Here is a 21768-nt window from a genome sequence, read left to right as displayed (position 1 = left end):
TTTAACTGCTTCTCTCTCTCTCTGTCACACACACACACCACAGAAAAGCACCAGTAAACACATATTAACATAGAACATTTATCAGAAAAGCACAAAACAGGGGATGCAGTTATCTTAAATTATATTCATTTATTCATGCACACGAGGTCGTGTTCATTTCATGTATTTGTCATGTTGGTAGAGAGAGTTACACGTTTGAGTCCAGTGATATATTGGTAAATAAAAAGGTGGGCAAACCGATCATCACAGGGCCAACAATATCAACAAAAAACTATTGAATTTTCAAAAAATCGTTACTTTATGCCTCTTCCCCTTAAAAAACAATCTTCATGTAATTTACATCACTTTGATACTTCTTACTATGATGAGAAGATTTATGCCAGATTAAAATGTGGGTAAACTGCATTCCACAAGTAAAGAGGCTAAACTTTAGTTTAGCTGGGTTAACCCTCCACTACATCTCTGTTTTAGTCTTTGCTCTTGAGTTCAACTGTTTTTTCTTTTTCTTTGGAAGGGAAGAATAGCGCCAATGGTCGTCGGTTAAACAAAGTAAAATCCGACATTTAGTTCTTGCCTTTAACAACGACCTCGGGTTTCAACGGGGTTTTAAAAATAAAACATAGTCTTTTCTCGTTGGGGCACGTAGAGAGAAACGCAAGGCATATCTGCTAGCTTTTGTTGGCTCCCCTCCCCCCTTCCCTTCCCTCCTGCCGTCCGCTCAACAACAGCAGCAGGACAGAGGTAGTTTTGAAGCCGTGGCATGAATGATCTCATCTGAACCTGATCTCCGCTTCCCTACAGTCGATCCTATGACCGAGACGGGAATAAAATAACACAAACACAAGGTGAGTACGGCGAGCTAACCACCTGACAATCGTCGTTTTAACCGGGCAGCCGAGCAACATTGTGGTTTTAGGAACTTAAAGCCAGCCGCCGTGAAAACTCTTATTTTTGGCTAGAAGGAGGAAGGACCGCGGAGAGATGGGTGGGCGCTTTTGCTAATTAGCTTTACGCTCGCTAGCAATGATTTTTTTGGGGGAATAGATGCGTTCGAGTAGGCCGAACAGAGGCGTAACTCGTGGGTTTATACTTCCACCGAGGCATCTTTCCGTTTCATTGAACATCTTAGCCCAGTTAGCTAGCTCACAAGCTTAAAGTTATGTCCGTAGCCTAGCTAGCCAGCTAGCTGTTAGCTACTAGAGCAAAATGGCCTCATTGTCGCTCTAGCTTCCTTCTCAACTGATGCTCAAAGACAAAGCATGCGGCAGTCACGGCGACGAGCTCCAGCCGCTCTGTTCGGCGGCTAAAACGGCTCGAATTGGACTCTAATAGTAGATTTATTATGTTGTTTATTTGGGAAACATGCCGGTTAATACTGTCGTGCCGTGAGTTTATTCATTCAAATAACACAGTGAGCTGTGAAAGTGCTGGTTTTCTCTCAGTGCAGTGGGGGATGGGTCATGCTAGGAGCCATTGACGTAAAGGAAGGTTACATTTTGTTTGGCTTTCTGGCTCCTAGCATAGTAGTAGTATCAGACATATAATACTGTGTTGTGTCATTTAGCGGATTTGATACGGCTAAACACTTACGATTTTGCATTTAATCACTCAATTCCTGATATCTGAATATACCTGTGACTATATTTTGTAATGTCCAAAGCTGTCTTTTTTTCTGTGCAGTGTGCTCTCTCTCAAGTCCATTGGCAATTAACCTTCCTCGTTTGATTTTTTTTTTTATACACACATGCATTTTTTCCCCTTTAGGGAGATAGTGCTCTCTAGTGTCTTTGTTTAACAGGGACCAGCACAAATGCATCACTACATAAGGAGACAACAGATGTCCATAATTGTTTCTCACCCTTTATTTCTTAGATCACCGGGCAACTTCATAATGACTTTTCTTATTCTGTCCATTGTCAGGAAATATGTGTCTATGCAAGCGAGGGCTCAAGCACTTGCATTTACCCAAGACAGGCTTCCAAGTCACTCAGTATGAATTAGATAAACTTCTTTTTGGTTTGAATTATTATTTCTCAAAGTACAGGACTGTATCCAGGTCACGTTTGTCTCTTCATTCAGCGAGGGCAATAGCTCTAATTTAATGACATTTCTTCATCATTAGTCATTATACAGGGTATTCATGTCTAGGCTTTATGAAAGCAGCACATTACCACCCTCTAGTGAAGGCAGTAGTGAATGAGAGTTTACCATGGATTCCTAATTAACAAGAGCTCACTTTCTGGGTGACGTACTTCAACATGTTTTAAAAATACAACATGTTAAGGGATGTGATGTTTTTTATGATTTCAGTTTTTTGGGGCTATACAACTCATAATTTCTTTCAACATGCCTCAGTGCCACAATGTATTCATTTTGGGATAGTTTATCATTTGTATGATTACAGGCCCTCAGCAATGACTGGCATTCCTAAGCTATAAAAGTAAAAAAATTAAGATTGTGCCTGGTTGGTGTACAGATCCCGATAGTAGTCTAGATAGCTTCATTTTGGTTATTGGGGAGAAAAAAATGGGTTGATTTTGGTATTGTTGTTGTCAACTCAGTGTTTTCAGTCAGTTTGATTTCTGTTCTGTAAACCATAACTCTATCTTTACAGTCCCAACACTGTTTTTAAATTGCATTATCCTTGTTTTTGTGTGTCTGTATGTGTGATTCTTTTTCCAATTATTTTAAAACTTCATCACCAACAAAAATGTGAAGAAAGTGAAATCGTCATTCCCCCAGACTGATTGTAGCACAAAGTAACCCAAATGCCCTGCCCACAGGTTTTACACAAGGGAGACACAGCCGGACACTGTATTATTTTTCAGTCTGTTGGAAAAATGAAATGCCACAGGCCACTGTTCAGAGCTCAGTCTCATATTTACTCACATCTAGTTTATTCTGGGAGTCAGGAGCCCTTTAATGTTGGCAGGAGTGTTGTTTTTCTGCTGTAAGACATCTCTGTGTTTGAAGCTGCGTGTAATAAGGAAGTTGACTCTTTACTTTTTTTCCCCTCCCCAGTGAAGAGAAAGTGAAATTCTTGCTCTACTAGTTTTTGAAGCGTGGCGTGTGTAGACCTGGTAACATGATATCCCTTGTAAATATTAGTGGTATTCAATGAACACTGTAAATACTATCACCTTTTCACATTCTGTTAACTTTTACCTTACAAGAGAGAAGAAATCAACCTTATTGATTAGGATATTTTCTTAATCGCAGGTGGCTGTGGGAAGGAATATAAACGCACTGACCGTGTAACTTGAGTGCTGTTTTGGTTTTGTTTTGTGACAAAGGTCTAGTCTGTGCTAACTTTGATGCAGCGTCCGCATTTAGTTGGTAACCATGCTATTTTCGGTGGCTCAGTGGTCTGTTAAAAGTGTGGTTGTTCCGCCCAGCAGGAGTCTTGCCTCAGACTGGCCTAAAATGGGCAGAAATGGTGCTGAACAAAAGCTGCTTGTCGCTCGTACAAAAGTACTTGAAGCGTTGCAGCCGGGACCAAGCTGCTATGCTATTGCCTGTGCCTCTCAACAGGAAAGGTATAGCAAACTCTAAGAAAAAACAACTACAACAAACAATTTAGTGTTTACTGTAGTCCACAAAGATTTTTAGTCTGTAGAGTTTATTAATCTCAGCTGGTATTTAGCGGATTTGTACCCCTAGCTCCCTCATTAGCATACACAAATATTACACCACATAGCCTCATTACATCACACATTTACATAATTAATTACATGGCATTTATTCCTACAAATGTGATTCCACTAGTGAAATTCAGCAGAACAGTAGGCCTCTTGTGTGTCTGTGTCAGTGTGATAAGTTTGTTGATGTTTAGATAAGTTTTGCTGTGAGGTGTCTGACTCTGTTTCTGTCTCCTCATCACCACCACAGAGAGCCAACATGTTCCCGAAGGGCACGAAGCGCAAGTTCTCCGACTCCGGGGAGGAGCCGGTCTCCAGCGGCGAGCAGGGCCCGTCGGCTCCGTCCATCGCGGCTCGGACGCTGTCGTCGTCCTACAGCCTGCAGCGGCAGTCACTGCTTGACATGTCGCTGATCAAGCTGCAGCTGTGCCACATGCTGGTGGAGCCCAACCTGTGCCGGTCGGTGCTCATCGCCAACACGGTGCGGCAGATCCAGGAGGAGATGACCCAGGACGGCACCTGGCAGATAATGACCCAGGCCCTGGCGGCCGCCCAGTGTCCCGCGGACCGCCTGGTGGCCACCGAGGTGCTCTGCCGGCAGACCGACGCGGCGGCGCAGGCCGGGCAGAGCCCCAAGCCCTTCTCTGTGGTGGGGCTGGAGGAAGGCTATCACTCGGAGGAGGTGGTGATGGAGGGAGAGGGGGAGACGGAGGTCACCATGTCCACTCTGTCCACCGTCTCCCCCCAGCTGTCCTCGGCTTCTTACCTGGCAGGGCCCTTCGGCATGGGACCCTGCTGGGAGGAGGAGGAGGAAGACGGCGAGTGCGAGGAGGACGAAGAGGAGGACAGCGAGGAGTGTCCGTCGGAGGGGGAGGAGGGCGACCGGGACCACCTGACCGCAGACTCCAGGACAGGAGAGCAGGTTTTTGGGACTTTTGAGATCAAGCACCCGACGCCGCCCCCCGACCCCGCGCTCGAGGAACTGTTTTCAGACGTGGACGCGTCCTACTATGACCTGGATACGGTGCTCACGGGCATGCAGAGCGCCCCGAAGATGGGGCCCTACGACCTCTTGGAGAGCCTCTCCTCTCACGGGCCCACGACCCTCAGCTCCAGCACGAGCTGCAGGTCAGACCTGAACGAACTGGACCACATTATGGAGATCATAGTGGGCTCTTGAAACTCAGAACATTCCTACGGCCTGAACCGATCTCGCAGACTCTTACCAGACTATGCACATTACATGTGTGCATGTTCTGTATGTGGTATTGTTACATGTGGAGATTGTGGGAGATTTTGTGAACAAGGTGGGAAATTAACACCGGCTGCCAGCCAAATGCTATTAAATGATTTGGCGTTGGCTGGGTGGGTTTGTATTCTGCTCTACCGGCCACTTTGGCAGGTAGCCAGCCATTGTTTGGACCTTCTTCTTTTATTCTAAAAATGTAATTGACAGATCAAGTAGTGAAAATCCATTTTCATGAGTGAATTTTTGGAGTTACAAGCCACTGTGGCCAGTGGGCAAAACAGTTGGTTTCCTACATTGTTTATGAAATCCAAAACTCGACAATATCTGTGAGAAGGCAAAGATAATTACCTATACCATGATGCATTTTTCATTTACATACTTTCCATGTTTACTTCTGTCATACATTCTGTCATACTAGGTCTTTTCGGTCATGTTTTCTGCCATTTTGTCCATTTCTATTTATTGTTACATGGACTGAGGAACAATTCATTACACTACATGCACCAGAAACCAGAACAAATTGTAAATCCAAATCTATGAATCAATACATATTTTCCTAAAGATTTGAGCAATTATGAATGAAATATATGTATATGTACGTATGTGTATATAGAAATATATTTTTTGCATTATACAGCTGGGGGATTTTGCAAGTATCATTTGATATTCTTTTTTTTTTTCCCTCCCAAGCGGTTTTTAAGATTTTAATGTAGCCAGACTCAACACAATGTCTTCCCATGGTTTGGTATATCGAGTATACTGTAAAGGTGTCAGGACTGGCATTGTCACACTTTTATAGGCGCTGTTATTTCATTTTCTCAATAGCTTTATGCAGGGTGGGAAATGACTACTAGCCACCAACCAAATGCTGGTAAGTTTTGTCTGTAGCTGGTAAATTTGTTCACTCTTCCGGTCACTTTGGCAGGTAAACGGGCCTCATTTGGAGGTCCTGTCCTGCTCTGAAAATCTAGTTGGCTGGTAAAATGACGAAGCGGCCAGTGGACAAAACCAGTTAGTTTCCTGCCCAGACTTTATGTATAGACTTCATAAAATAACACACAGCTTTTGTTGAAGCATTTGGAGAAACCCCGGGGCGATAACTGCATTAAGAAGCCATATTTCTTTCTCTCATTTGTAGAATTACACACAAAGAATTCTATGTGTTGACCCATCTAATTTATTACTGTTTTATTTATTGTATTTATTATATCTAGGTACAGACATGCCATATTGACTTCTCAAATCAACCACAAGTCCCAATGAAATTATATTTATCCAAATTACGCCCTCCCTCTTTTTAAATGCAGTACCTATTTATTCCTCGCATTTTTATTATTAGTAATAATAACCGGGTTACTATTCAAATCACTATGCAGCTCTATCATACATGTTTCAAAATGATTGTATACAATTCAAATGTCCTTTAATTCCTTTATGCAAACAGTTGCCTTTCTCCTAAAGATGTGGAAAATTAAATGCATTTTCAAAATTGTTCCTTGTTATCACGATGAAGAGATTAACTCAGGCAAACAAAATGTATTGACGAAAATACAGTATTACGATGCGCTTAATACCTTACCACAACACTCCTCTGAAGGATGTCACTCTGGTCTGAATGGGAGCTAGAATTTCAAAGACTAATTACCGTTGTAAAATGTATGCATTTTTTTATATTAAGGAAAAAAAACATTGTAGCATCTTTGTAAATATTTTTTATAATAAAAGGTGCAACTATTGATTGTCTGACGTGGGTTATTATTGAATGGATGATTTTATCATGTAGTGGTGACCATAAATAATTCCCATTAATTTCTCCTGAGTAATCTGTTCTTGTTCCTCTTTGTTTGCTGCTGTTTGGATTTTCTGGTTTGGACGCCTACTGATCCTTCATCTACAGCTAAGTAACGTCACAAAAAGAAACGTGTGCGTGACCGCTCCCGGCACTGGATCAATATTAGCTCAGCATTTGTCAAATGGAGAGCACTAAAACTTGAAAGGGTTTTCCAGTGACAAACAGCTTGCTATAGTCCTGCTACACTAGTTACCGTCAGCAAGGCTGGGGAACATGTTTTTATAATTCCTCTCGCACGGAAGAGCACATGAGCACAAATCGCAGATTGTAGCTTTAAGAAATCAGCTAGTAATTGTTATTAGTCTAATTGGCTTGAGAACAAGGCTTTTTAGCATTCATAGCAGAAATGGCAATGGGGGAGGGGGGGAGGGGGGGGGGCATAAAGAGTTTTCTCAGAAATCTCAGCACTGGTGTAGTAATAGTTGAGTCTTTGATATTGATCAACCTGGACAACAGGTGTATTATGGTCATTTTGTCATATTGGCCAGTAAAAATCGTATTGCCTCTGTAAGAGTTTAGGGCCCCAAATTGCTGTATTGTCCTCTAAAGTGTTGTCTTAATTTCGGGCTATTCTATCTGAATCTATGGCAAAAATGATTTTTGGATCCTGTTTGCCAAAATGGGTGAAATAATGTGAGTAGAAATGATGACATGACAAAGTTATTGCATAATTTAATGTGGTTCTGAAGTTTTAAAACATACTTTGCTAATAACCATGGTACAGATGTTGCGTTATCCTCGTTTCACAAAGCCACAAAATGCTGGAATGCTCAGCCAAGTAGGACTTTAGGATTTTTTATTTTTTTCAGTGCAGCTCCAAACCCATCAGAATCCGCCTCGACAAATAAAGAAATGCAGAGTACAGGAATCCTCAAAAGCAGAAATAGTACATATTAGCATTGGACGTAGTTAAAGGCGATCATTCTACACTCCTGTCCATTTTCACAGATCCAGAATCCCTTATTTGGTCTGAAAAATGCGCTCAGAGACACAGACATTTCTGCATTTCACCAGAGGGGTCAAAGGTCAGAGGCTGCCTGGGTACAGGTAGGGATTTAGTGCCATGCTATGGGACGCTTGGACAGGGACGGACACATTATCCTGATCACATACAACTACTAGTACTACTGCTGATGTTTTTAATATCCATGATTAATTCTGTCAGAGTGGTTTGGTGATCGCCCTGCTTCACACTCAAAGGATAACTGAGTCATGTCATCTCAACTCCCCTGTGAAGCCACAAACAGCTTTTTTGTAGATATTTTGAACTACAATACTACAGGTATGTAAGAGACAAATTATATATAAGTCCAAAATCGCCAAACGTATCCTTTCAATGCATTCACACGTGCCCAGTACAATGACATTTTTCCACTTTTGGCCACTGGGAGCTGCCCAGTACAATCCATCTTCCACAGCTGAGTGTTTCACGGAGCAGCTGCAGTGGAGTAGTGGGAGTTAAGCGCCTTGCTCATGGGCACTGCAGCAGTACTGAGGGAGGGGAATGAGCCTTTCCCTTCTGGTAATGACTTCAAAACTGATAAAAGTTAATTTGATGCACTGCAGACGAGCCACTCTGCAGAGGCTTGTAGTTTGCCAATAGGACCTTTGTCCCCATGTGCACTCACATGATGACGGCGGACCATGAGATATTGCATTAGATATGCAGGGAGAGTTACACTGCTTTAATGTAACAGTGCTCTGGTCTGTTTGCAGCACAGGACATCTTACACAGCTCGTTCACATTAAAAAGACACATTGGAAATAAGCCTCAGGACTTCTGTGTATCCTTACATCTTCTGTTATCAATGAATGCTTCTGTTTTAGTGAAACTTTCCATATTCTTAAATATGAAACAGTCAGTTAAATAAATAAAATCACTCATGTACAGGCGGGTCTGAAACTGTCGCAGGGTATTAACAAAATAAGATTCTAGCCTGCTCTACATTTTAGACTAGCACCTAGTTTGGGTTGTAGTTAAAGATTAATGGGCTCTCAGTGACTCAGCAGAAATGCAGCCCAATGAAAAACCAAGACATTACAGAAAGAGGTTATGGAGCCTTAAAAAGGAACAAGAGAGAAAACACAAGAAATGTAATGTAGAAAACCCACACAAGTGAGAAAGGGAGGGAGGGAGGGAGAGAAGGGATTTCACCATCGTCTGTAGTGTTAAGAAGCTCATGTTCCTTCACTTCTGACTCAGTCTGTCAGTTTCAATTAAACATAATGCAAGTGTTGTCACTGACATATCTTTCTGTTTCAGTTGTCAGTCAACCACACGGCCTTTATAAAGGTGAGTTGATTTAAGGTCACTAAATGCCAACAGGCCAGGTCTTATGCTGCCTTCAGGTGCTCATCGTAATCTTATGCTTTCGAGATTGGAAGTCGTACATTCAAGTGCTTTTGCTCGGAAATAGTAACAAAATGCAGTCATGATGAAAGTAGTTTATGCTGGCTGATGATTTCAAAATCAAGCAGCACAGAGCTACTTCTTCTACTGCTGCGGTGACAGAATGAAGAGGAGAAAATCCTCATCAGCCATGTAATATGTCTTAATTTATTAAAAACAAAAATGCTTGACGAATAGAAGTTAAACATACAGCAATAGTTATTTAGTTATTTACATGGGGCACCAAATAGTAACATATAGTAATAAATTACATGATTGTTACCATCAGTTTTTGACATGGCTTGCAGGCTCTCCATCCCCTAAAGTCTTTGAGATCAATGGATTACAAAAAATTCACTTTATTTTTCAATCACTTTGACAATTATTTGATTCTGACCCCCATACATTTGTTTCCCTTGTTCCTTTTTTATATTACTCTTTTTTTTTTTTTTTTAATCTCATTCCTAAAATATATTCTCCTTACATAAATGGTTATTGGATGTTATGATAATGCCAGTGACCCTCTATTTTTCATCTTTAATTTTTTATTATCTTAAAACAAGTGTATTTTAATGGTCATGCTTTTGTTTCGTCTTTACTGTCCCAGCAGAGGAAAACTTGCGGCAGCCTCATAGTGAGAGATGGAAAACGTGATTTTCAACACTGCTGTTAATGAAGAGTTTCCTTATTTGGTCTGCGCCCGCCTCCTCTATCCGGTCACGTCCTCCCCCTCCGCTTCGAGTCACTTGTCCCTTTAAAATGCTGCCTTCAGGTGCTCCTCGTAAGCTCCAACTTCCGAGCACAAGAGTCGTAAATACGACCCGTCGTCATGAACCCTGTAACAAAAGTTGGTTTTGGTGCCTGTTGCTTTACTTTAGAAATCAAAGATCAAGCAGCACAGAGCTACTTTGTGCTGCAGCGGCAGAATGAAGAGGAGAAAATGTGCATCAGGCATATAATTGAAGTTTGAATTGATTAAAAACAGGAATGTATGATAATTATAAGTTAACTAAAGAGTGAGACAATTCTCAGTGATCGTACTCTTGCTCTTTACCCCCAAAAAACATCACATTTCGGTTTTTGGCCTTGATTTTATTTATTTTTTTAATTTATTTATTTATTTTCTTTATTATCTCTGTTTTACTTCATTGTCTCTGTGAATCACTTTGTTAGTACTAGTAGTAGTAGGCTAGTAGTAGTAGCATACAATTCAATATTAAATCGGCAACAAAAAATGTCCTATATGGAGATCTCTATGTGACAAAACTCGTGTTTTTTGGGGGGGTTCCTGACATGAAAACGTTTGAGAACCCCTCTCATAATAAAATCCCGACTTTCCCAAATCGTATTTACCACTTTGTCGGGCCATTCACGTGCGCTCTGATACAAAATCATCATATTTTCGACAGCACCTGAAGGCAGCAAAAGTTAGCTCTCGGAACAAACGGTGCACATTCGCTGCCCCGTGAGAGGCGGGGGCGGAGACTTGATCAACAGCTCAGCCGACCAATCGCGCCCCGCCGTCGGGCTGCCGTGGCCCCGCCCCCTCGCGCGCAGCCCTCGGAGCCCTGTGGATGGAACCGTACATTCCTCACATTTCACGACTTGATAGCAGAGAGAAGATCGCGACAACGAAACGAGCTGGAAACACGACGGATTCACGCCTCATGACAGCTTCCAAGGGTGAGTAAGCTTGTTTTTTTTATCTGTTTATTTACTCAAGTTTTCTACTAACTCTCAATGGAGGAGGAGGGGGAAGAATATCTGTAGCCTAGCAGTGGGTTTCAAAGTGGAGTCCGGGGACCGTTAGGGGTCCTGGAGGCTGTTCCTGGGGGTCGTCAGCAAAATGAGGAATACATTAATTTCTCTGTTATTTCATTAATGTGAAGATAGGACAGTGAGAGGATGTTACAGGCACGAGGTTTCACTCTTTCAGTCGTTCAGGTCTGTACTAAAGCAGATCTAACAGCTGTAATCTCCTCAGATGGGGGTCTGTGAGACAAAATCTTACCAAATGGGGGTTCATGGTCTGATGTGTATTTTGGGAACAACTGATATATAGGATATATGTAGGAGGAATAAGACGAACAACCTACAGTATATTTCAGAGGTCTAACACTAAGTCATAACAGTGACATTTCTTCAGTTTACAGCTATCTTAAATGGAAAAACCTACAAAACATAACTGACATTGTTGTCCTATAGTCTTGGAGTCTTATTCAGAACCTAGAAACAGGAGAACCAAGACTCTAACCTCTGATATCAGTTTTTCTGGAGCTGCTCCACTGAAAATGAATGAGAAACCAAGTTTGTGCGCTCATAAAATGTTTGTTTGCACTTCTACACCGAAACTAGGTTTATTACATGGTAATGCTACCAGATCTGATCCAGGATACGGCCTAGTGTTTCCAAAAAAATCATCCTAGTTTCTGTTTCGTGTCGACAAAGTTAGTCTCCCATCCCCTGTCCATGGAGCGGCTCCATAAGGCCTCTCTCAGTGACTTCACACATTGCAGGCACGAGTGTTTCTAACTTTGAGAGAGTTTTGTTCATGTTCACAGATCCAGATTAAACAGTCCAAGATAACAGAAGTAACACACGTGAATTCTGTTTAATGATGGATTTTAGATTTTCCCCTTCCGCCATAGCTGTAGAATATTAGATGCATATATGTTAAGTGATGTGTACAGTTAACTGTACATTGTATGTGTTGCACTCACATCTTACACTGTTGCCTTTATACAATGTGTGTTTGTCTGTACTGTTTAATTCTGCAAAATGTAAATATGTCTCTGCATCAGTGTCACCAAGACAAATGTTCTAGGGTAAGACTGATAGATCAATTTGCTGATATTGGCTTTTTATTAAATTCAGATATTAGCCAGTCATTGTTGTCCACTAGAAATATGATGGAGGTTCCTCCCTGATACCACAGCTACAGAGAAACAGTCAAACCTGAAGTCAAATTGATTTTCTTTGAACTTTTTCTTTATTCATTACATTTTTTTTGTTGTAAATTAATTCTTCATTTAAAGGCAGTAATGTCTCCCAGAGTTTCTCTACCACTGACTAGTTGGTGTGGGTCTCCCTGCCTTAAAGAGCTGCTGACACTAAAAGAATTGCATCAGTCTGGGATTCAGTGGAGAGTTTTTGTGTCCCATGATGGTCTGAATGCTGTTTCAGAGGCTTTTCCACCCTGATGAGAATAACATTCTGGGGGGAAACACTGAATACTTGTGATATTTTGGCATGAAAATGGGAGAAAAAGAAAGATATCTAATACTGGTACAAAATATCAGCTATCGACAGATTCGATACAGGTGTCAGTATTGGCCCTCCAAAACCCAAATAGGCCATATCCTAATAAGTACAAAAAGGGATTCTGATTCTTTTAATGTCTATCAGAAGATATAAGAATAAATAATAATACATAATACATAATAAAATGTCTATCTCTCTCTCTCTCTCTCTCTCTCTGTCTGTTTGTCTGTCTAGGTCCATGTTGGGTCGTGGCGTGAAGCGGAAGTGGAGCTGCTTGGAGGAGCTGGAGGCCGAGACAGTCCCTGCTGCTGTGACTGAGGAAGAGGAGCATGTGGAGGAAGAGGAGAAGGAGGAGGGCGGGTTCCTCCCGGGTGCTGGGTCCAGGTCTGCCGTGAGCCGGCTGCAGCAGCGTCAGCTGGTGCTCGGCCTCTGCCTGGAGAAGCTGCAGGCCGGCGTGGAGCTGAGCCTGCGGCGCTCCGTGCTGCTCATCAACACGCTGCGGCAGATCCACGACGACATGCGGAGCGACGGCCCGGGAAACTGCACCCCCGACGCCGCCGAGCCGCGGTTCGACGTGCCCCTCGACGGCGTCAACCCCGACTCCCGCCTTCTCAGACATGACACGGCGGTTACGTGTCCAGGATGTGCAGAGGGCGACAGGGAAGGCCCCTCTCTGCCGCCGCCGCCACATCCCTCTCTATTGCCTGTTTTCCCTTCGCACGAGGCAAACAGCCAGCCGAAATCCCTGCCCGCCGCGCCACACAACGCTTTCAGTGATGCAGTAAACACCGTGGGCTACCTCAGCGACCTCGCCCTGGACGACATCTTCGAGGACATTGACACGTCGATGTACGAGACGTCGGAGCTGCCGGCGGCCTGGGCGGTCAGCGTGTCGTTCTGGGGGGACGAGGAGGTGAAGATGCGCCCCTCTGGCCACGCCTCCGCCGGGACGCTGCAGTCCTGTCTGATGGACCTGAACGAGCTGGACCACATCATGGAGATCCTGGTCAAGTCCTGATCGTCAAGACAAACTCCTGAACTTTAGTTGTACTTGGTGAATAAAGGATTCACAGTCTGATCACAGCTGCTCTGACAGTGCAGAAGGGGAACATGGACTGATTTGAGGGCGGATGAGACGTAAGGTGACCTTGGATTTGTAAGGCTACATCTGACATTTTGGTTAAAAAAATCTAAAGCTTATGTACGCAACTCATTTCTAACGTCATGAGTTATGTACATGAGCTTGCATTAGGTGTTTACATGTGCCTGAAGTTAGATATGAAATGTTTCTAGAGCCGCCATTTTGAACCGACGTTCAACAATTATACAGGGAGAAATCCACAGAAGAGGAGAGAGACCAATTTCTTGAGAGAGACCAACTTGCTCTCTTGCTCTTACTATGCTATCGGCATCGGCCTCTCCAGCTACACGTGTAACGCACCGTTGAATCAAGTTGAGGTACAAGTTGAGGTACAATCTCTGGGGGTTGTTGAAAGGCATTCTGGGAAATGTATGAAATCACTGAAGTAGAAGGTTGAGGGAAAGTGGGTTCACCAAAAAAGTAAATTACAACGTTTCATCACAAAATAACTCCTGGAATGCACTGAACATCACAGATTGATGAACAGTGTAAAAGGATCTGAGGGTGGATTTCTCCTGTAATTCTCCTCCAGTAAAACTCTAAATGCAGATGGACTCTTATATTTCCAGGCTCACAGTGGTTCTGCCATGTTTCTCTCCTATTTCAGGAGAAGTCGGAGTGAAAGCAAAGCTGTGTATCCCCGGCGCTCCTCTTACTAAGTTCGAACAAGGGGGAAGGAACTTGAGCTGTCAGGGTTTGTGCGTCAGTCAGACTGCTGCATCAGACCTGGGTTGATTATTAATTGAAATCCTTTCAATTACTTAGAGGGTTTGCTTTAGTCGGCCTGGAGAGCAAAGGGCTGGGTTTCCTTTCACTGCTGGGACTGACTGGTTCCTGTTGCACCAGGTAGGATCTTTCAATTAGACTGGGAAACTGACACCAGACAGAAGTCAAATGCTGCTAAATCTTTGGCTACTAAGTTTGTCTACTCTGCTAGCCACTCAGACAGAGGGTTTATCCTACTCTAAATATCTATTTGGCTGGGAAAACAGTGAATGTGGCAACTGAATTTTGGGATTTACCAGCCAATGTGGCCTGTAGACAAAAAATGTGTTTCCCATCCTGCTTTCAATCCCTCAAGACTAATGCTGCGTTCACATCATATTGGAAAAAGTGAAAGAATGAAATGACAACTCGTTGCTACAACTTGGAAGTGTCAACGGGTTGAAGTCGTTGGAACGCCCTCATCCAAAATCATTTCTATTTATGAATTTAAAATCAACCATAAACGAATTGCAGCAGCTATTACTCCCTCTTTGTAAGTAGAGTTGATTGTATTAGTGTGAATTTAATTTAATTTAACTTTTATTATCCCCACATGTCCTACTTGTAATTAGCACTAGTGGTGCTGATGTGAACGTTTTTCCCTCGTCGGCAGCTTGTATTTACGGTAAATCCAACATGACGTGAACGCAGCATAAAACATTTATTCCAAATAGTAATGTAATCCCAGTCTGGTCCTGACTGAGGAGTTGATTGCCTCAAGTCAACATCAGGACAACTCTGCCATGTCTCAGAATTGTAAATGACAACGTAAGCCTATGTATTTTTATCGCCTTGATCGTATGTATTTTTATTGCAATGTCGGAAGCGTTTTTTACAAAAAGAGTTTTATATGTGTGTCGGACTGAAACTCAAATCTCCTGTGCAGTAGATGTGATGCAGTAAGTGAAAGGTCACGATGAAGTAGATGCTCGACTTTCACTTTCGTTGTCTGTGTTTTACTCCTGTTCTACCTCTTGATCCGCAGTATGTCTGTTGTTGTCGTCGGTTTACCTGCACACTCCTGTTTAAATATAATATATGATGAGCCATGGACTTTAGCTGATATATAAATCATTCAGGATAGTTTATTTCATCGTCTGATCTCGGTTGAACATCTAGCGCTCCGTCTTCATCCCCCTCTCTCGTCTCATGTTAACAATGTGCCTTACTACTGAACCCGATTCACATTTGCGTTGAGGTTTTTGCGGTGGTTTGAGCTCGAGCTTCATTGATAAAACCTAAGAAATGCGGCTGAGGGACGAGCACAGTGCGGAGCGTTGTGTAAAGCACTAAAAGCAAAGATCATCATCACCGTTTTTTTCTCCCTCTGCCTCTCTCTGGTCCGTGAAAAGTATTGGCATATGAGCTTAATCTATTCTGACATGCTGACAGTGAACTAGCTGAGAGAGGAGGTGGCAGGGAGGAAAAAACAGAGGGGGAGGTGGGGCGTGACGGGGTGGGGGGGGGGTGGGGGTGGGGAGGGGCAGTCTGCGTCACTTGTCAAATAGGAGGGGCTTAGTGGTAAAAAAAAAAAAAAAAAAAAAGCTTGTTTTGCCCAGTCTCACACCACCAACCAATCATGTGAGATGTAAGAGGAGCGCACTGCTCCTCCAATAACAACTTGTTTTTGCTCTGCAGCCGCTGGACTTCAGCTGGTGAAAAAACACTCTGCCATTCTTTTAATAATCTGTCTGATACAAGGACCGGGAAGCAGAAACTGCAGCGTTATTTATCATTGTTGGGAAAACACGGAGCGTCTACCAGTGTCTGTAAAAGCACAAGCTATATGTTGTTGATGCTGATTATGAAATAAATGCAACTGAATGATGAGTTTGCTGGGTAATAAGATGATGATTGATGACTTATTGTATTTTTTGTGGAATATTTTATAGATTTTATTCAAATATACAGTGAAAAACCCTCAGTGGCTTGTCTGAGTCTCGTTCTTTTTCTAACTGTAAAGCATTACGCAATATCATATAGGCCTGTTTGTATTTGTTTGCATCAAAGGAACATAATTACATCCAGATTTTTAAAAGCACATTCAGATCATAAAAGCAGTCATTTAAATCTCAGAATCCATGCCTTAACATACATGAAGCACACACACATGTATTAATCCATACATGACTGACTGCATGTGATTTGGAAATGTACTGTGTTTTTCAACATGGCTGGAGAGTGAAAGAGAAGCTCAGCCTGCCCCCTGCTGGACGTTTAGCAGAACAGCAGATGAGCGCTGACTGTGTGCATGACTGTGCACATTTATGAAATATACTGTACATTCATGCTTGTTGGTGCTGTTGTGTGGGGTTTTTGCAACTTCATCACTCATGGTTGATGTCAGGAAGCTGATCCTCAGTCAAAGCCAACTTCTCCCTCTAATAAAAAGGTATGGTGGTTCTCAAAGAGGGGTCCGCAGACCCTCAGGGGTCCTTCAGGGGGTTCCACAAGGTCCCACAGCAACATGAGGAACAGTTTAAATCCAGTATGTTTAAAATCCATGGAAATTGTCCTCATCACAGAATGTAAAAGAGACACATCAACAACAAAATGGATGAAATCGGGGGTACATGGGTCCTAATGTGAGTCTATTTTGGGGTCCATGACATGAAAATGTTTGAGAACCCCTAAAGTAAGTAAACATTTCTCAGAGGCAGAAATATTCTCATTGGTTGAGTTAAACCTCAGTGGGCGGAGCAAAAGAACCACAGTTTTTCTGACTAACATTAGACTGAAGAGGTAAATAAGAGAGGAGAAAGGAAAGGAATCTTGAAGCATTTTGAAGCCTGGCACTCTTGCTACTAATTGAAAAAATGCTATCTATCTATCTATCTATCTATCTATCTATCTATCTATCTATCCATCTATCTATCCAAACATAATGATAAAGCACACTGGTTGAAGGTGCCCACCTGGCAGCAGCAGTGTGTCAGTGTGGTTTAGTGTTTCTCTGGTGGCAGAGATCAGCCTGCTGCGGAGGCTTAAAGCTGGGCTTTGGCTCTGGAAGCCTCCGTCTACCAGGCTGACTCAGCACACACACACACACACACACTCACACACACACACACACACACACATCTCACAGACACCCAAGACTACCAGTGGAAGACAAACAACCTGAGCTACTGCAAACCAGCGAGAGGATTCAGAAAAGGGAGGAAAAATTAAGGACTGAATGAATATGACGAGAGAGAGAGAGAGAGATAGATAGATAGATAGATAGATAGATAGATAGATAGATAGATAGATACTAGGGTTAGACTGACATGTCAGTTTGCCAATAAATGGAGCCGATATTGGCCTTTTAATCAGGCTGCACTAGGCAACATTTTATGTAAAAACAGACATGATTTATCAGCTTAAATCACTCTGCCTTAAAGAGCTGCTAATGCTAAAAGAATTTCATCAGTCTGGGTTTCAGTGGAGAGTTTTAGTGTCCCATGATGGCCTAAATGTTTCAGAGGCTTTTCCACACTGACAAGAATACAATTCTGGGGAAAACACTAAATAGTTGTGATTTCTGGGGCATGAAAATGGTAAAATTTATATCAGCTATCTGCAACTTCAGTCTAAAAATACAGAGACAGATACAGAGACAGATACATAGGTAAACAGATAAAGAAAACACATACTCATAGGTATTTTATCTAGAATGTCCAAAAGCGGGGAAAAGATGCAAGGCATTCAGGGCAGAGGGCCAATCTGCGAATGACATTATGTGTGTAACCTCATATCAGACGAATAAAGAAAGGACTGAAACCTCTCTGTGAGTAAACACACCTTGACTTCTTTTCAGATGAAGATAGAGAGGAATTACAAACACCCAGGGACATGTAGTCACCATCACCAGATAATCAAATATCTGCAAAAATTCCCCCCCCCCATCTGTCTGATTATCTATTTACGCTCCACACAGCGCAGTGATTCAGTACCGACTCTTAATGCGTCCTGAACTCCAGCGTTAAAGCAGAAATGGATTTGACCCGTCCTTCACCAAGGAAAAACCCGAATTAATTTTTCACAAATTAGGAGAGTATGTTGTTTTTCTTGCCCAAAACGGCCGACTGACTGCCACGATTCAGCATTCTTCGACAGGTTGCGACCCCACCGCTAAAACCACGTGGACTCGCTAATTGAGAAGGGAAATAAGGGGAAGTTACTGACCAGGTCAAGACCAAACGCCCCCTGCCAAAAACTCTGCAGGCACAGACACACACACTGTGCCTGACTTTGGTGAACCCGATAAAATATGAATTGTGGGAGTAATTACATTTTTAGCGAACAAGATTAGAAAAAATGATTGTATATTGGCACTAATGACATTTTTGGTTGAACAAACTGAAGAAAATTATAGTATTTTGATGCTAATGACATTTTCAACGTCACTTCAAAGTTCCAAAACATTTTAATCCACATCATCATCAGCCTTGATTTTAGCTTGACGATCGTGGATGTTTTCAGTTTATCCAGTGGGTTTGGAAAGGGTTTGATAAGCCCGAGGATTGTGTAATGTTCTCAGTCCATCGAGGAGCATGAGAGCCTTCAGCTGAAGCAAAAACATGAAAATCACCACAATTGGATTTTCGATGATGACGATACGAGCCTTGGCCTGAAACCAGCTCCGGTCCTCCGCTCTTCAAGCAGAACAAGAGTGATACTATGCCACATGGCTGCGCTGCCTACGCAGTTCAATCTAATTTTCTCAAAATGAATTATAAATGCGGGTAATTAAAGACAGAGGATAAGCTATTAGTCAAGTCTGCCACTGGTCTCACGTAGATTAAGACACATGCTTGCTGCATACGTGCTTCTACCAGCATATAAGGTGGTCCATCATGTGGTCAGCACATGAGAGAAATGCAGTTTTAGATTGATTACAGATATTATTACCTGTATAGTATAATATTACCAGTAGTTATACAAATATAGTGATGTTATACTATTCAAATTGTTATAAAAACTGTTATAGTTCATCGTATGTCGACAGGCTGGAAGAGTCATCAGTATCATCTTTTAAATCACTTCTCAAAACTTACTTTTATTTTAAGGCCTTTTTATAATCTTTTCATTTATTCATTTTATCTTGTTGCCTTGTCTGTTATTTATTTCATGTTTTATTCTTATAGCTGTGACTATTTCACTTCATTGTTCTTTCTGTTTTATTGATCCATGTCATTTGCTCATTTTTATTTTTATTACTAGTGAAGCACTTTGTTTTAAAAAGTGCTATATAAATAATAATCTGGACCCCTCTTGTATTATGTATAGCCAAATATGCTAACAGATGTTCAGGGTAAATCCGGGGTTTCATTCTACGTATTACTATCTGGAACAAGTACATAACCTGTTGTGACACAGTTAATTATTCCACTTTGCTCATCACTAATTGTCGGGTTTGGAAATGTCAGTGGGAACAGAAAGAGTCTCTCCAGGTCTGATGCAACACAAGCTTCCACTCTTCAGCAGACTGCCTTGTCCTCAGAATACCAGACAGACTGTTGAAATGCACATAATGACACTTACATGGTACAGAATTAACAGTAATTCAGTATCCATTACAGTGTTAAAATGTTTTGAAAATGCCTAATCTAGCTCTCTAATATGTTACACAAACCAAGCACGGCTCAAGGAGAAGAAGCCCCCACGATAAAAAAGTTTTCTTAACATTTATTGATCCAGAGGAAACTTTTCCAGCAACGCCCTGTTTCACAATCACACAGATCCATATGTGGAGAGCGTTCCTCGTTCACTTTCCACAGCTACATTTTCTCAGCCTGTGCAGGGATTTGAACCGGCAACCTTCCAGTCACAAGTCCACTTATAGAGAAGTGTAGCCTAATCCTAAATTCATATAAGGAAAAAAATATAAATTAATATATTTTTCCTTAGGTTAACTATAGAGTAACGATAAATCCTGAAGTTTCTTTGGAGCAAGAATAAATCCTTTGTATGGAACGAGCCACGGGGAAAATAGTTGATTCAGTGCTGGAGTCCAGTGTCAATTAAATCCATTTTTATTGATGTAAAGATTAAGTTTGTCATCGTTACATTTGAACATACTTCTCCTATCCACCTTTAAATTCTCATGTCCATGGATAGACACACCGGAAAATGAAATCATGCCGTGTGCCTGAAAACACATAATTCATTTCCAACACATTTTTCAAAGTGGAAAGTGTGCAGTTGATCAAAATCGCCAGTTGAAATATTTACCGTAGAATCGGATCCCTCTTTCTGTTTCACACTGCACTAACTTCAGAGCTGACTGCTTTTTCCCTGAAACAGACTGACCAGGTGAATCCAGATGAAAGCTAGGATTCCTTATTGATTTCACCTATTAAATCCATTTCAGTCATGAAGGGGAGATGTAAGTAAGTAAGTAAAGTAAATAAAGTTTATTTGTATAGCACCTTTCACAGATACAGAATCACAAAGTGCTTTACAATATTAAAAAGTAGCAATAACAACAGACAGCACAGTGCCTACAAATTAAAATAACAGCAACAACAGACAAAAACAGGAACAGAGACACATATACAAGTACAGTGTAAAGGACAAAAGTTTCAAACACAGACGAGGAAATGAAACCAATAAGAGCAAATAAAATCAAATGGAACAAATGACCGCAGGCTAACCAAAAGCCTGTCTGAATAAAAACGTTTTCAGCTGCTTTTTAAAGATGTCACAATGTCACAACAGATGTGTGTCATTGTCAAATTAATTGTGTTGTGAGAGCTTGGAGATGATTGGTCGCCTCTATCATGTGCTGTTTTGTTGGAAAATCAAACCCGGAAGACAAACAAACAAACATGGACATCCTGCTGCTTAACAAGCTCATCTTCATTCAAACAATTCAATTCAAACAAAACTGTGATTCTACAAATGCTACTTATTCCTATTAAAGGCTTAGCTGATGAAGACTGTGATACACAGATGGTTTCACTACTGTTGACAAAATGTACTTATTGTAAGTCGCTTTGGACAAAAGCGTCTGCTAAATGACGTAATGTAACGTAATGTAATGTAATGTAATGTAATGTTAGTCTGTCTAACTTCAACCTTGCAGTAAATCTGCATGGGTGTGTTTTCTTACTGTTGATTGAAACAAAACTTTATTTTTTCGCATTGTTGAAAAGGTTAAATGTCACCATTGCATCATAACTCAGAAACTCGGACTCAGACTTTCTGACTTAATAATCTTTAAAAAATTTCCAAGTAGGAAATTTGTTTTTCTGATCCGATAGCACATGAACACACAATGAGACCACATTTCCAATAAACACTTTGCGTAAAGACTTTGGCCGTTTCAAAATGGCCGCTATCACTGGTGATGCTTCCCTGCAGGTATCGTCACCAGTAAGTCAGGCAAACAAGGCAGAGGGTTTTCTTCATTTGCTTTCTTCTCTGGTTTACTGTATGTTGCTTAGTTGTGTCAGTTAAAATTAAATACCAATGAATATATCCTTGAAA

The 21768-nt window shown here is 41.7% G+C and overlaps 2 protein-coding genes across 3 annotated transcripts; both read left to right on the top strand.

Moving 5' to 3' along the window:
- The first annotated feature begins 738 nt into the window (after nucleotides 1–738).
- Nucleotides 739–6623, top strand: cdca4 (cell division cycle associated 4). 2 transcript variants are annotated; one of them, XM_071924974.2, is made up of 2 exons: nucleotides 739–845; nucleotides 3889–6623. In XM_071924974.2, exon 2 carries the CDS (start codon nucleotides 3898–3900, stop codon nucleotides 4816–4818), a length of 921 nt encoding a protein of 306 aa, XP_071781075.1. In that variant the 5' UTR covers nucleotides 739–845; nucleotides 3889–3897; the 3' UTR covers nucleotides 4819–6623. The 2 variants fall into 2 exon arrangements, with proteins under 2 accessions (XP_071781075.1, XP_071781076.1); XM_071924975.2 differs by lacking the exon at nucleotides 739–845 and adding an exon at nucleotides 1801–3536.
- Nucleotides 6624–10732: 4109 nt separating this feature from the next.
- On the top strand, nucleotides 10733–16219 carry LOC139931461 (cell division cycle-associated protein 4). Its single transcript, XM_071924973.2, has 2 exons — nucleotides 10733–10811; nucleotides 12624–16219. Exon 2 carries the CDS (start codon nucleotides 12628–12630, stop codon nucleotides 13405–13407), a length of 780 nt encoding a protein of 259 aa, XP_071781074.2. The 5' UTR covers nucleotides 10733–10811; nucleotides 12624–12627; the 3' UTR covers nucleotides 13408–16219.
- Nucleotides 16220–21768: the final 5549 nt, after the last annotated feature.

Source organism: Centroberyx gerrardi, chromosome 17, assembly GCF_048128805.1.
Source record: "Centroberyx gerrardi isolate f3 chromosome 17, fCenGer3.hap1.cur.20231027, whole genome shotgun sequence".
NCBI classification, from domain to species: Eukaryota; Metazoa; Chordata; class Actinopteri; order Beryciformes; family Berycidae; genus Centroberyx; species Centroberyx gerrardi.
Note: the sequence above shows the minus strand (reverse complement) of the source record. Positions and strands in the feature narration are given on the sequence as shown.